The sequence below is a fragment of the Hemiscyllium ocellatum genome, chromosome 11 (assembly GCF_020745735.1).
Source record: "Hemiscyllium ocellatum isolate sHemOce1 chromosome 11, sHemOce1.pat.X.cur, whole genome shotgun sequence".
Lineage (NCBI taxonomy): Eukaryota > Metazoa > Chordata > Chondrichthyes > Orectolobiformes > Hemiscylliidae > Hemiscyllium > Hemiscyllium ocellatum.
Genome location: NC_083411.1, coordinates 67387103 through 67402119, shown reverse-complemented (window position 1 = coordinate 67402119; position 15017 = coordinate 67387103). Strand labels below are relative to the sequence as shown.

At 42.0% G+C, this 15017-nt stretch overlaps 1 protein-coding gene across 3 annotated transcripts in view; it reads left to right on the top strand.

Annotated features, from left to right (window-relative positions):
- pls3 (plastin 3 (T isoform)) overlaps positions 1-15017 on the top strand; it is a 115090-nt gene that overhangs the window by 83898 nt on the left and 16175 nt on the right. For all 3 annotated transcript variants that reach the window (XM_060832599.1, XM_060832601.1, XM_060832600.1), the window contains exons 8-9: positions 3483-3625; positions 5748-5843. In XM_060832599.1, coding sequence (XP_060688582.1) covers positions 3483-3625; positions 5748-5843 — 239 coding nt within the window. The remainder of the gene's footprint in view (positions 1-3482; positions 3626-5747; positions 5844-15017) is intronic.

The following is a 15017-nucleotide window of genomic DNA, read 5'->3' as shown; positions in this document are numbered from 1 at the left end:
GCTGAGTTCGAGGATTGGGATAAGGTGGCGGGGAGGGGAAATGACAATATACCTCTTCCCACCCCACCTCCTGTAAAAACGCCATCCCTTATTCCCAAATCCTCCGCCTCTGCCCCACCTGTTCCCAGGATGACCAATTTCGCCATAGAACATCCCAGATGGCCGCCGCCTTCAACGACCGCAATTTCCCCTTCCGCATGGTTGACGATGTCCTCCAGCGTATTTCTTCCACTTCCTGCACCTCCACCCTTGATCCCAACCCCGTCCAATTGCAACAAGGACAGACTCCCTGGTCCTCACCTTCCATCCCACTAACCTCAGCATATATCGTAACATCCTTGGTCACTTCTGCCACCAACAAACAGACCCCACCACCTAAGGATATATTTCCCTCCGCATCCCTATTAGCGTTCTGGAGAGACCATTCAATCCACGACTCTTATCAGATCCACGCATCCCCTCCATCAGCCCTCGTCCCACTCCTGGCACCTTCTCCTGCCACCATAGAAAGTGCAACACTTATGCCCAAACCTCCCCCTCACCTCTGTCGAAGGCCCTAAAGGATCGTTCCACATCTGACAGAAATTTACCTGTACCTCCATACATGTCATTTGCTGTATCCATTGCACCTGATGTGGTCTCCTGTATATCAGGGAGACAGGATGCCAGCTTGCGGATTGTTTCAGAGAACATCTCTGGGATGCCCACACCAACCAACCCCACCGCCCTGTGGCTGAACGCTTCAATTCCATCTTCCACTCCAGCAAGGACATGCAGGTCCTGGGCCTCCTCCATCGCCAAACCCTAACCACCTGACACCTGGAGGAAGAACGCCTCATCTTCTGCCTTGGGACCCTGCAACCACACAGGATTAATGGGGATTTCAATAGTTTCCTCATTTTCCTTCCCCACGCATCCCCACCTTATCCCAGTCCCAAGCCTTCAATTTGGCCCACCCTCTTGACCTGTCCATTGTCTTTCCTACCTATCCGCTCCATCCTTCTCTCTGACCTATCACCTTCTCCCCCACCTTCATCTACCTATTGCATTCCCAGCTTCCTTCCCCCAGCCCCACCCTCCTCCCATTTATCTCTCAGCCATCTGCCCTGCAATCCTTATCCCTGATGAAGGACTCATGCCTGAAATGTTGATTCTCCTGCTTCTCGAATGTTGCCTGACCTGCTTTGCTCTTCCAGCACCACATTCACGACTCTGATCTCCAGCATCTGCAGTCCTCACTTTCTCATAGCACTAACAGAGCAAAGTAACAGCATCATTTGTTTCTATTTTATTGCTGCAAAACTGCCTAATTTGAACAGTTTTAATGTTCCTGTCGTCTCCAAACAGACAATCGGACATGTGGCCTGACCTGGTGCACCTCACGTTATGTGAAGGTCAATTAAGTGTCATCTTGAGGTGAATACAGAAGTTATTGATTGATTTGCTTTTCCATTAGTGATGGCTAACAGTAACATGAATTGTTTTCAGTATACAACCCCAATGAATAATCTGTACCAGAGCATTGAGTATAATAAGACTTTTTTGTAACGGTGGATGCAATATCAAATGTTCAGCTTTCCTTAAACATGACTTGTATTTTCCCTGCGGTGTGTATTAATTTAAAATATTAGTTTATCCATGAATGCAAGAAGGAATTGGCACTTGGCCATATAAGGAAATATTAGTACGTTCAGTGAAGGCAGTGGGTTTTAAGGAGGAAGGAAAGTTGGATAAGATTTTCCCAGGGTCTTGGAGCCTAGACAGCTGATAGAATGGTCCCTGATGGTGGAACAGTAAAAATCAGCTGCATAAAAAGGTCAAAGATTGAGGAACCCAAATATCTGGGTCCTTGTAGGACTGGAAGAGATTAACAAAAGAAACAAAACATGTTCTGAAGAAAGATCACTGGACCTGAAACTTGAATTCTGCGTTCTCTCCACAGATGCTGAGTTTGTCCAGCAATTTGTGTTTTTGTATCTAATTTCCAGCATCTGTACTTCTCTTGGGTTTTGTTTTTGAGAAGTAAGGGGGAGGAGTGGTTAGCTATTGGAAGGATTGTTCAAAATTTGAACACGAGTCTGGGTGTATTTCAACTAATCAAATCTGGTTTGTACAGTGTGTTAATTTCAGTAACAACCCCAGACTACAGCTCCTATGCATTTTATCAAAACCAGCTTATTATTTGCATCAGTGGAACTTGCACAAGGTTAGAGGTTTAGATTTCAAAATTTAAAATGTCAAAATGTATTGTTCATATTAAAAAGGTAGTTTCCAGACTTGTCCATATGAAGCTAATATTAACATATTCCTGGGGTCTCTGTGCCCTTAGCAGGATTCCAGGAGTAAACAGTGCATCTGAATGGTGTTTGGCAAGTGAAATAACCTGTTAGTAAATCTACTCTGGGCTTCTCCAAATTCAACACAAGAAGCCTCAGTTTAAAAAACCCTTTTTAGCTGGAAGAGGGGCTTGCGACACAAGGGCACTGGCTCAGTGGTTAGCACTGCTGCCCCACAGCACCAGGGACCTCTATCCGATTCCAACCTCGGGTTACTGTGGAGTTTGCACACACTCCCCGTGTCTGTGTGGGTTTCCTCCGGATGCTCCAGTTTCCTCCCACAGTCCAAAGATGTGCAGGTTAGGTGAATTAGCCGTGCTAAATACCTATCGTGTTCAGGGATGTGTAGGTTAGGTACAGTAGTCAGGGGTAAATGTAGGAGAATGGGTCTGGGTGAGTTACTTTTCGGAGGGTTAGTGTGGACTTGTTGGGCCAAAGGGCCTGTTTCCACACTGTAGGGATTCTATTCTATTCAAAGAAAATCTACTGTTCAGAAGAAATTAGTCATCTGTACTAAGGAGGTGCAGTAGTGTAAGAGGAGGAATGATGAGGTATGAATGTCACATTGAGGGCAGTCACCAACATTTGGGAATTAACCCAGTTGACTGTACACTGAACCCATTTAAAGGATTGAATTTGGGCAAACTCCTTAACAGAACACATCATCCACTCTGCACAATCATGCCACTATTTGAAATTTCACTGCTTTGAGCTTGGGGGTGTTGTGGGCTGATTCATGAGAGAGATCGCTATGTTCAAGTAACCACTTGACATGTGACTAGTGATCAGATAAGCTGCAAAGAGAGGAGGTAGACCATTTCTATTAACAGCTAGCAATCAGTTTCCTCTAAGTACATGGTACAACAATTTGAACCATACCATACAGCCAATGAACAGGTTATGCTCAACCACTGTAGTGATTTAAAATAGGAGTACATGAGGCTGCAGAGCAATCTCATTGCCTCTTCACTGCAGAGAGCACAGTCAACAAAAGGTGGAGGGGACTTTGCTGTCAGTGTTGATGTAGGGTATTGTCTCTGTTTTACATTGGGTTCTACACTGATATTTGGCATTCACAAGGAACCAATTAATGAAGCCTGTCAGAGAACTAATTTCTTGATATTAATTGGAATCTGCTTACTCCAGCACTGGTTGCTTTGCTTCGTGATGGAGAGAGTCTGGAAGATCTGATGAAATTATCTCCAGAGGAGCTGCTGTTACGATGGGCTAATTACCATTTGGAGAATGCAGGCTGCCAGAAAATCAGCAATTTCCACTCCGATATTAAGGTATGTTCAGCTGCAGAATGATGAAGTGGAAAATGATCCTTTTCTGGATTTAATTGTGTGCAGGTTGGGATTAGCAGTAATTGCAAATGTTAACTTTTTTTTCGTGTGAGTGCTAATCTGATGGATATTACTCTAAATTTAATTGAAGTAATTATTTGGGGTGTAGATTTTACAGCAGAGTAGCTTATTTCCCATTTATCAGTGAGTTAGTAATTATATATCTGAATTCTCTAATTATAGTGCATGTACCTTTGATTAAATATTGAAGCTTTTCAAATTGTCTTGCTTTCAGAGTTCTTCGGTTAGATTTAAAAGGTTGAGTATTGGTTATGATGTACTTAATGAAGTTTTGGGAGGTGACCAAAGGGTGGGGCTTTCTATTGTAACTATTTTGAGGGAATGGTTCAAGAACTGAAGGTGCAATAATGTACTGCAGGAAGTACAATATATAATAAATTTGTTCTTTGTAAGCAAGTTTGTGATTTTTATCTCACTTTGTAATACTTAGACATCTGAGTAAAGGCATTTTGCAGACTGGACGCTAATCTTGATGTATGTTATGGATTCGTGTTTAGGATTACTACTTCTCCTATTGCTTGTATGTTTTAAGAAAATCTGTGATATCATATCCACATACTCTGATCCATTTTTCTAAGGCCATCAGCAATTCAACAGTGTATGTTTTTGTTAGAGTAGATGGTGGGAAGGCCTGTAACCAGACAACTTCGCTTTGAAGTTACTCACTTTTTTAAAAACAAAACGGCTCTTCTCTTAATTCCCTCTGGCTCTTTTGCCAATGATGTTATCCTCTCATTAGTAAAAACCATATTGTAACTGATCTGCAATTTCACCCCCCCCCCCCCCCACCCCAACCCAGCCTGTGTCCCATCATATACTTTGAAATTATTTCTGAGTTTTTGATCCCACTATCTGACTCTATTAATCACTATTGAATGGTTTTCTGACTGGATGAGTGAATTAATAACAATTATACCAAATCCTATGACTTAGATCTCCTGATGGGAAGATCACCATTACAGCAGTGTTGACTGGAGTTGTGTGTCAGGGAGATGCGGAAGTCTTAATGCATCTGACACCATGGGAGTTGCTCGGGAAGTTGACTGCTATCCTAGATCCACAACCCTTTGTGGGGAGGAGAGGGGGGAGGAGAATATTCCCAATCCTGATTTAGAGTTGGAGATTTGACTGTTCTGACTAAGTTGCTTGAATAGTTAACCAAGGAAGGTAGAGGAATTAAAAAAGACTGTCCTTTACCTGTGTTCTCTCTCAATGACTGCTGTCAGAGGATTGAGGCTAGTGATTATTATCTAAATATCTTTGATTAAACATTGATCTTTTTCCAGTCATTTATTCTGTTTGCAAACATTTTTGGATTATGAAGAAAAATCTGCAATCTTGTGGTTTGTAAATAATATTCTGGGTTGCACCTTTTCAAACGTTTTCTTGGAATTGAGTCGTTTACTTCCCATGAAGATATGGACCACTATAACTTATAGTTGTGATGCTACCTTGGCCCAGCTTTTACCAGCAATGTCCTCCTTGCTCCAACAAACTCAATTTGAATACTTTCAGCTTGGCCTGATGCAGGAGATGTCAACTTTGCTTTGATGTTTATGGGTTCAAGTTCCTCAATGTAATCTGTGCTGATGTTTGAATATGGCATGGAGGGAGTATGAGACATTCAAACAATGTCCAAGGCTGCCCCCTCAGGTGGATTGAAATAATCAGACAACCTTACAGTAAGGTGTAAGGAAATTCTGACAGGTATCCTCGACAAACGAACACCTACCTCCACCTCCACCAGACAGTCCTCCAGCCATTAGTTAATGGCATCCTTTCTGGTTATTAAAGCACATTGTTGTTTGTGTAAGCTTGTCATGTGCAAATTCCTGCTGTGTTTCTTGAATGGAAAGCAGCGACTACCCTTGAATTTGCTTTCGTAATTGTGAAGCACTTTGGCACAGCCTGATCCCGAATATGTGCAAATTCGTCGTAGCATATTTCATAAATGATGTCACGTTAAATCATCTTGTTACATCTTCAATCCATCTACTTGCAATGTGAATGGTCTTTATAAGCGAACTACTCTGTTTCTTTTCAGGATTCAAGGGCTTACTTCCATCTTTTGAATCAGATTTCGCCAAAAGGCAATACAGAAGGTGAACCACGTATTGACATCAATATGTGGGGCTTGAATGTAAGTACCAGTGAATACTTAGTATAATGCTGTAAACAGATGAAAAATCATTTCCAAATAACTTATTTTACACTAGTGTTATTAGATATTACAATCCTTATGTTATGCAAATATCATATTAATAATGAGTGCTTTGTTGATTAGACTTGAAATAAGAGTCCTAAGGAGGACATACTCGAAAACTTTAAGGCATTCTATTGCTTTTAAATATTTGCTTATCTGTTCAGACCATTAACACCTCTAGAACTCTCATTCTAACATCTGAAAATGCATAATGCCCAGATACAAGGACAAATTAGTAAAGATTTTACTGTTGGAATTAATTTTGTTTAATGCTGCGAAAATGCAGAAGGAAATACTTGATCAGGTTTAATTTGTTTTTATTGGCTCATAATAACTTTGTAAAGATTGTTTTTGGTTTCTGTTCTCCACCATGATGGGTGAGAGTCTTCTTGTGGCTAAGAGTTGCTGTGCTGAGGAGGAATGAGGCATTTCTGTGCTGATGTACCCTCGCTACAGAGGGAGCATTTTGGACTGAGGCCTTGGCTGCCTTCTCAGGGAGCCTCAGAAGATCTCTCTGACTTACCTTAAGAAGTGTAAAAGAGACTCTTCAGGCATCCTGGGTCAAGCAAGTACCCAACGAGGGAACAAACAAAATAATCCTTGAAGCATCACATTTGCACCTTTTCTGGTTGTTAAAATGCATTGCTGTATTCAATCACTATCCTGATGGGCATCATCTTGAAATAAGATAGTTCTTCCTTGTAGAGTTGAGTCGAGTATACACAAGGTCAGAAATCACTTGTATTGTCACTGGTGTCTAGAAGCTGGCTTACTGTTATAGTCATAGAGTCATACAGCATGGAAACAGACCCTACAGAAATACCTGAGGCTAATGATGGAACAGTTCCTTGGTAGAGCGAGCTATTCTGAAATGGGTTTCCTTAGGGAGTGAAATAACTATAAAAATGTGTTCAATCACTTCAATGTGACTCACGTCAGAGCATTTGACTAGCCCTGTTTGTATTCCCACAGTCCCAAACCATGAAAAATAGCATTTAATTATCTTTCGCATATTTGTCACATGCTCCATTGGCTCATCTCAACAAAGACAGCAAGAAAGTTTTAAAACTCATTTCCATTAGGCTGTTTTTAAGATTGAAAGTGAACTTGGAAGATGTACATGGATTAGAATATCCTAGAGTTCCTGCAGTGTGGAACTGGGCCCATTGAGTCCACACTGACCCTCTGAACGGCAGTTCACCCAGACCCACTCCCCTATCCTATTTCTGTATTCCTGCATTCCCCATGGCTACTCACTTAGCCTGCACATTCTGTACACTATGGGACAATTTAGCGTGGACAATCCACCTAATCTGCGCACACCTTTGGACTATGAGACGAAGCCTGAGCACCCAGAGGAAACGCACGCAGACAAAGGGAGAATGTACATACTCCACCCAGACAGTTGCCCAAAGTTAGAATCAAACCTGGGTCCCTGGTGCTGTGAGGCAGCAGTGCTTACCACTGAGCCACCGTGCTGATGGGGAAAGTATAATTTGTGGCAGGATAGACGGTGAATGATTGTGCATATGCCAGTTTCCCTTACAGCAACAGCATCTGGGCCTTCAGCTCAGGAGGGCCCTTGTTAAACCCCTCCACCTGTCTATCTCTCAAATCCCCCAAGACATGGCTTAAGACCTATCTCTTTAATCACAGTTTTGGTTACCTGTCCCCCCATCAATGACGTTAGTGTCAAATTTTGGATGATCATCTGATTGTCACTAAGACTCACCATTTCCTAAATAGTTCTGTACTTATAAGGGTTAGACTCTCCCCTCACCCCAGTGAAAAATGATCAAGATTGAATTCCACTTGGGAACCATTTTATAAGTAATGTAAGTCTCCAGATATGTATTTAATTTTTGCTTTCAGAATAAATTCTTCCCATATTTAGCTCTGCAAGTGCAAATATATGTACAAACGGATCTCCCTCAATGACAATCAAGGAGATGGTGGCAGAGTGGTAGTCCAGAGACCCCACCTGATCAGTTGATGTGAATTAGGGGCCATTTGTAGCCTGTTGTACCAGTCAGTAAGGCTGTGGCTTCAGTTTGGTATTCCTGCTAACCCCATTTTGAGTCTCTAGTCCATCGAGAATCTATCTATCTCTGCCTTAAAAGTATTCAGTGAGCCTGTCCGCATGAGTCTCCTTGGAAGAGAATTGGAAAGACTGTCAATTGCCTAAGTGGTGCAGAAAATACAATGCCACATTTCTCTGTCAAATGGGATGTGCATTATTTTTAGCTATGTCCCCCAGTTCATACCCCCTTCCCTCACTACCCCCACCCCAGGTCAAGTGTGGATTTATATAAATTGATAGAAAATATAAGCTCCTATAATTGGATATGAATGGAGGAGGCATGGTTAGTAGTGAATAGGGAAAAGGTTATGTCAGAGTACGACGCGACCTTGATCAGATGGCCCAATGTGCTGAGGAGTGGCAGATGGAATTTAATTTAGGTAACTGAGAGGTATTGGTAAAACAAACAAGGACAGAACTAATGCAATTACTGGTAGGGCTCTGAGTAGTGTTGTCAAGCAGAGACTTAGGGGTTCAGGTATATAGTTCTTTGATATTCGCACTGCAGGCAGGGAGTCGGTGGTTTAGAAGGCACTTAGCGTACTTGCCTTCACTGCTCAGCCCTTTGAGTATTTGAATTGTGATGTCATGTTGAAGTTATAGAGAAGTTTGGTGAGGCCACTGTGAATGGTTCTAGTCGCCCTACTTTAGAAAGGATATTATTAAATAAGGGAGGGTTCAGAAAGGATTTACCAAGGTGTTGCTGGGACTAGAGAATTAGAATTATAGGGAGAGGCTGGAAAAGCTGGTTCTTTTTCAGGGGATTATAGGAGGTTGAGGGGTGACTGAATAGAGACTTATAAGATCATGAGTAGCCAAGTGGGCCGAATGGTCTGTTTCCATGTTATATGACTCTGTGACATTGTGATTTCATAAGTCTGCTCATGATCTTTTGTGTTTCAGTTATTCATTCTGCTAATTTGCAAGGGATACAGTTAGTTCTGATATAACGCATGTTTCTTCAACATGAATTGGCTTTAACGCCATTGAAGAATTTTGACCATTATTTGTGGAACGTGAACGTTCCTTACCTGTGTTGGCTGTAACGCGATTCTGGCCCCATTAGTTTAATTGGCGTGGCCATCGTGTGATTTATTTTTGTAACATGAGATTGCACGAGAATGGAACTATGTACAGGCCTAGTCTGTTCATCTGTTCCTCATTAGATAACCTCTTCATAACGGATATCAGTTGAATGAACCTCCTCTGAATTGCTCAAATTGACCAAAACTTACACTGTATTCAAGATGTGGCCAAATTAATATACTATAGATTCGCAACAAAACAGTCATACTTTTACATTCCATTCTCCTTTAACAAATAACACAATGTACCTTTTGAATTTGCCTGTTTTACAACAACATAGTGTACTAATGACAAGCAGAAGTGAAAGGTGCGGATTATTTGCCATTAATGGATTTGTGGCTGTATGGTATCCAAGACTGAACACGAAAGGATGCTCAGCATTTAGGAGGGATAGATGAAAAAGAAATGAGGTAGTTTTATAATTAGGGGCATGATCACTGTATTATTGACATTCTATCCTCAATCGCAAAAACAAGATGTAGAACCTGGTTGGTGCTAAGAAACAGGATTGGTAGGAACCATTGGTGGAAGTGCCTTAAAGTCCACCAAACAGTCATAGTAATGTAGGGCATGTTATAAATCAGGAAATTAATCCTAACCCCACTGTTTAAGAAGAGTGGGGAAGAGAGAAAACCAGAAACTACTCGTTGATCAGACTGGTATTGATAGTAGGGAAAATGTTGCAACCTGTATATGTAATGTGATTCTTGAATATTTTAAAACAAAAATTTCCTGATTGGGTAGAATCAGCATGAATTTACAAAGGGGAACAAGGCGACAAAGGACACTTCCTCACCATGAATACTGTTTGCATGGAAGACTGATGAGACCATATCTGGAGCTTACGAGCAGTTCTGTTCCCTTTGTCCAATGAAGATTACATCAGCAATGTTATGACAGACCTCTGGAGCAGGAGGGTCTTGAATCCAGGCCTCCTGTCTCAAAGGTAGGGACACTACCACCATGCCACAAAAGCCCTCTCACTAAAAAGTATACTTGCAGTCGAGGTGGTACATGAGATGTTCACTGGACTGATCCCTGGGATGGTGGGACTGATTGGAGTCACAGACCCAGTCTCATTCTCAGTTTAAAAGAAGGCGATCTCCTTGATACTCCGGAACATTCTCAAAGGAAGAGACAGAGTAGATACAGAAAAGATGTTCCCCCTGTCTGTGGGGTCTGGCAAGGAGACACCGTCTGTATGCAAAAGGCAAGCCATTTAGGACTGAGATGAGGAAGGACCTCTTCACTCAGAGTAGCACACCTTTTGAAATTCTGTTCGCTGGAGGGCTGTGCAAACTCAATCATTGTGTAAATTTCAAGATAGAGATTGATAGATTTCTAGTTAGTAATGAAATCAAGGCATATGGGTAGAGTGTGGGATTGTGGTGCAGACGATCAGCCACAATCTAGAATGGTTAAAAAGGGCTGAATAGCCAACTCCTCCTCCAGTGTTCCTACAATGGTTTGCTGAATCTGCACACAAACCTTTTGTGATCCATGAAGCAGGTCATCAAGATCCCTCTCTCCTTAAGAGTTCTGAAACCTCTCTCAACTTGAACAAAATACTGCTTTTCTGTTTTTCCACCCAAAGTGTGCATATTTATCTTTGCCCACATTATGCCCTCCTCACCAAATTTCTGCCCACTGAGTTAACCTTTATATCACATTGTAGATTCCTAATGTCCTCTTCGCAACTGAAGTTCCTACCTATCTTTGTCATCAGCACATTTAGCTGACGTATATTTAGTCCCTTCATTCAAATAAATTGTAGAGCGTTGAAGCTCTGGCATTGATCCCTGTGGCATACCACTTGTCACAACTTGCAAACCTGAAAATGACCCATATATGCCTGCCTGCATTCCAATTTGTTGTACTTTACTAATACGTTATCCTCTTGGTATGCCATACCTTACACCATGAACTGTAATTTTGCATAATAATCTTTGATATGGCATCAAATGCCTTCTGAAATCTGAGTACACATCTCTAGGTTTGTGCCATGGCCTTGGGTCAGACCATGGAATGTCACACTGAAGGGAAATTCAAACAACAACCCTTCAAAGAAGGAAGAGAAGAGTCAAAACAGAATGGGCTATGATATCTTGTGACTACAAAAATAATGAAGGGCTGATGACACCATACTCAACAGAAACCCACTTCTCTGCGGATTATGCCTCAAACTGCATATGTATTGTGTGTTTTTCCCTTTTATCAAACATACAAGTTCAGAGATTAAGAGGCAAACTTCAACTATACTGGATTGTGCTAATGGGATTGACATTCTGGTGTATGCCAATGAGCTAATTTTACCATGTGTAATCAACCTTCATTCAAGGGTTAGCATGCTGTGAAGGTCACAGTTGAAGATCTATCTCCTAGTAACCCCTGTGTTGCAGGAAGAGTGGCTCTCTCTCACTCTTGGGGCTAGAAGCCAACAAGTGAGCAAACCAGACAAAAGGAACAAGGCAACAAAGGACACTTCCTCACCATGAATACTGGAATTTCATTGGTCAAAAGGAATCAACCATAGCATCTTAGCCAACCTGCAAAACGAAGAAACTTAAAATCAAATGTTCAGCTACCAAAATCAATGCTACTGACAACCTCCTCTGCATTTGCTGCAATATTCAACCATCTATTCTTTCAGAACAACTCCAACACTAATTGCAAATTTTTTTTTTCAAACGTTCATCTTTTTGGAATTGCCTCTCATTCTAATCTATGTGTATAGTTAATCCAGTATCCCATTGCAGTTGATATTAAGTAGAGATTTGAGCTGAGGTCTGGAGGAGAGAAATTGGACAGGGACTGACATAGGATTGAGAGTACAGCAGGGTGAGGATTAATTGGAAATTGGAGAAAACCTCTGCCATATTTCAGTGAAGGTATGCATTAAATCCAGGAGATGCATTATTGGGCCAGTGAAATGTGCAGTTAAAAGATGGGTGGGGCAGGTGACTGGAGAAGGGATCAGAGAGTAGGATAATAAAAGGCCTTGTGTAGTTTGGCGTGAAAATGTCATGGAGATCTAAAACGCAGAAACAGGTCCTTCGGTTTAGCTCGTCCATGCTGACCAGATATCCGAAATAAAGCTAGTCCCATTTGCCAGCACTCGGCCCATATCCCTCTTAAACCCTTTCTATTTATAAGTTTCTTTTCCTCACCTAAAAGGAGACATGGTTGTTTTTGAGGGATCTGAAGGAGCCAGTCACAAAGCTGACAGGTGAGGACGGTATGGCAATAAACCACTGGCTTGAAATGTTAAATAGTTTCCTTTCCCCACCGATGCTGCCTGGCCCACTGTGTATTTTCGGCATTTGTATTTTTAACTGGTTACTTTAACACACTGGCAGAAGAAGCAGGTAAGACCACTGTTCAAATGGAAGGATGTGCCTAATGGAGTGGTCCCAAGGAGCCAACTTTCTGGCACTTGTGTAAACTGGAGTACTGCGGCCTGGATTTCTTTTGGTTGTCGAGGTGAGGATGATAGACTTAATCTATTTGGGCCAGAGTTTGTTGGAGTTGGATTATACCTGACCCGTTTGTTTAGTTTGTTTCTTTTCCTGCTCCCTTTCACTGAACTTTTTGTTTTAAAACGGGTAGCAGCTTGACAGGAGTGAGAGATGGTGACTATATGATGGTGACACCACAGCATCTGGCAGCTTGGTGATTTTTACAGGGATCAAACCTAACCAATCAGACTTGAAGGATCAGGGAAGAAACAAAACAATGGCTGTGGTGAGTTAAATCGGGTGCAGAAAGAAACCGAGAGAGAGAAGAATGGAAGGCAACATGAAAAGGAAAAAACACGAGACTGGAAATTCTGCAGCTCAGCTCCTGACTCCCCAAAGCCTGTCCACCATCTGCAAAACACAAGTCAGGAGTGTGATAGAATACCCCTGACTTGCCTGGATGGGGGCAGCTCCAACATCAACCATCTTAAACACACGCTCCATTCAACTTCAACAGTACAATGGCAGCAGTCTGTACCGAATACACGATGCATGGCAGGACTCGGCAAACCTGCTTCGACAGCACCTTCCAAACCTATAACCTCCAACAGAAAAAGGACAGCCGATGCGTGGGAGCACCACATCCTGCAAATTCCTTTCCTAGCCCCACATCAGTCTGATGTGAAAAGATATTGTTCCTTCGCTGTTGCTGGATAAAAATCCTGAAAGTCCCTTCCGAGCAATAACTTTACTCCAAAGGAAGTGTAGCAGCTCAAGAAAGTGACTCTCAACCATTGCGTTTAGCTCAATTAGGAATGGGCAAAACAATCCTAGTTTTGCCATCAATGCTCTGCCCCAAAGATGAGAGTAAGGCACACATACTGTTAAAGTCACCACGCAAAGTAATATCTGGTCATTAATGGGCAGTTAGTTTGCAAGTACTGCAGATTCTTGAAAATGACGGGTAGGAGGAGATGGTATTTGGAACTCAGCTATGGTACCAGTGTACAAACGTATCAGTGCCAGCCCCCAGCCCAGATAAATGGGAAAGGCACTTATTTGTAAAACTACCTGCCGAATCTACAAATAGTACCCTCGATGTGAAGGGTGATGAGCCAACATTGTAGAAGCTGCATGTAACATTGGAAAAGCTAAACACAAAAATAAAAAAAGGCTGAGGTTCCATTTGGACAAAGCAGGTGGTGGGATGATATGAGCTAGTCCGCAGTTTCCTGAGATTGGACATTGTCTCGATGCCCCGATGTTCCTGCAAACTCCTCCTTGTAAGAATATGTCTGCAGTTCTCCTGCAGAATGCCACACTGCCATTGTGTGGTGAATCACTTTAAGAATTTGAGTTCAGTTGATTTTACAGTCACATTTTGGCAGCAGAATGTTGTGTCCTTGGCACCACCTACAGGCAAAAGTCACTTGAATATTGTGATCACTCAACCTTTCTAATGTATAACAGATTATACATACATCAGAAAAAAAAACATTTTTAATCCAAACAGTGGCCAGTTCTGGACTGACATTTTTTTTTTCAGAAATGTCCAAAATGTTTATTCAAGTTTGTGTAGAAGTCCTGAATATAAACTTTCTAACAGTGAGCATTTATTTAAATTGAGTCATTGTTAAGGAATCTAAAGTATTGAATTGAATTTATTGTCATGTGTACTGAGGCACAGTGAAAAGCTTTGTCGTGTGAGCAATACAGACAGATCACAGAGTTAAGTAGCGTAGATAAGTAAATAATAGGTACACAGTGGCAAAATAAAAACACAGGTACAGGCGAATATTAAGAGTTTGAGAAGTCTATCCAGTACTCTAACAAACCATAGGGTAGAAACTGTTTCGAAACTGGCTGGTGCGTGTGTTCAGGTTTCTGTACCTTCTCCCCGATGGTAGAGGTTGTAGAAAAGCATTGCCAGGGTGGGATCAATCTTTAAGAACACTGGCAGCCTTTCTTTGACAGCGGGCCTGGTAGATGGATTCTGTAGATGGCAAGGTGGCCTTTGTGATTGTCCGGACCGAGTTCACCACTCTGGAACCGTGTCTGATCTTGAATGGTACAGTTGCCATACCAGGTAGTGATACATCAAAACAGAATGCTCTCGATGGTGCACCTATAAAAGTTGGCATGGGTATTTGCCATCATGCCAAATTTTCTCAGCTGCCTGAGGAAGAGGAGACATTGTTGGGCCTTTGTAACCAGTGCATCCACATGAAGAGTCCAAGAAAGCTTGTTGTGGATGACCACTCCCAGGAGCTTGACACTTTCCACTCATTCCACCTCGGTGCTGTTAATGTGTAGGGGGGCATGAGTAACATCCAGCTGATAGTCAATAATGAGTTCCTTGGTTTTGCCGGCATTGAGAACTAGGTTGTTCTCAGTGCACTATTTTTCCAGGTCTTCCACCTCCTGTCAGTTGTCTGTTTCGTCGCCATCTGAGATTCAACTGACTATGGTGATGTCATCAGCAAACTTATA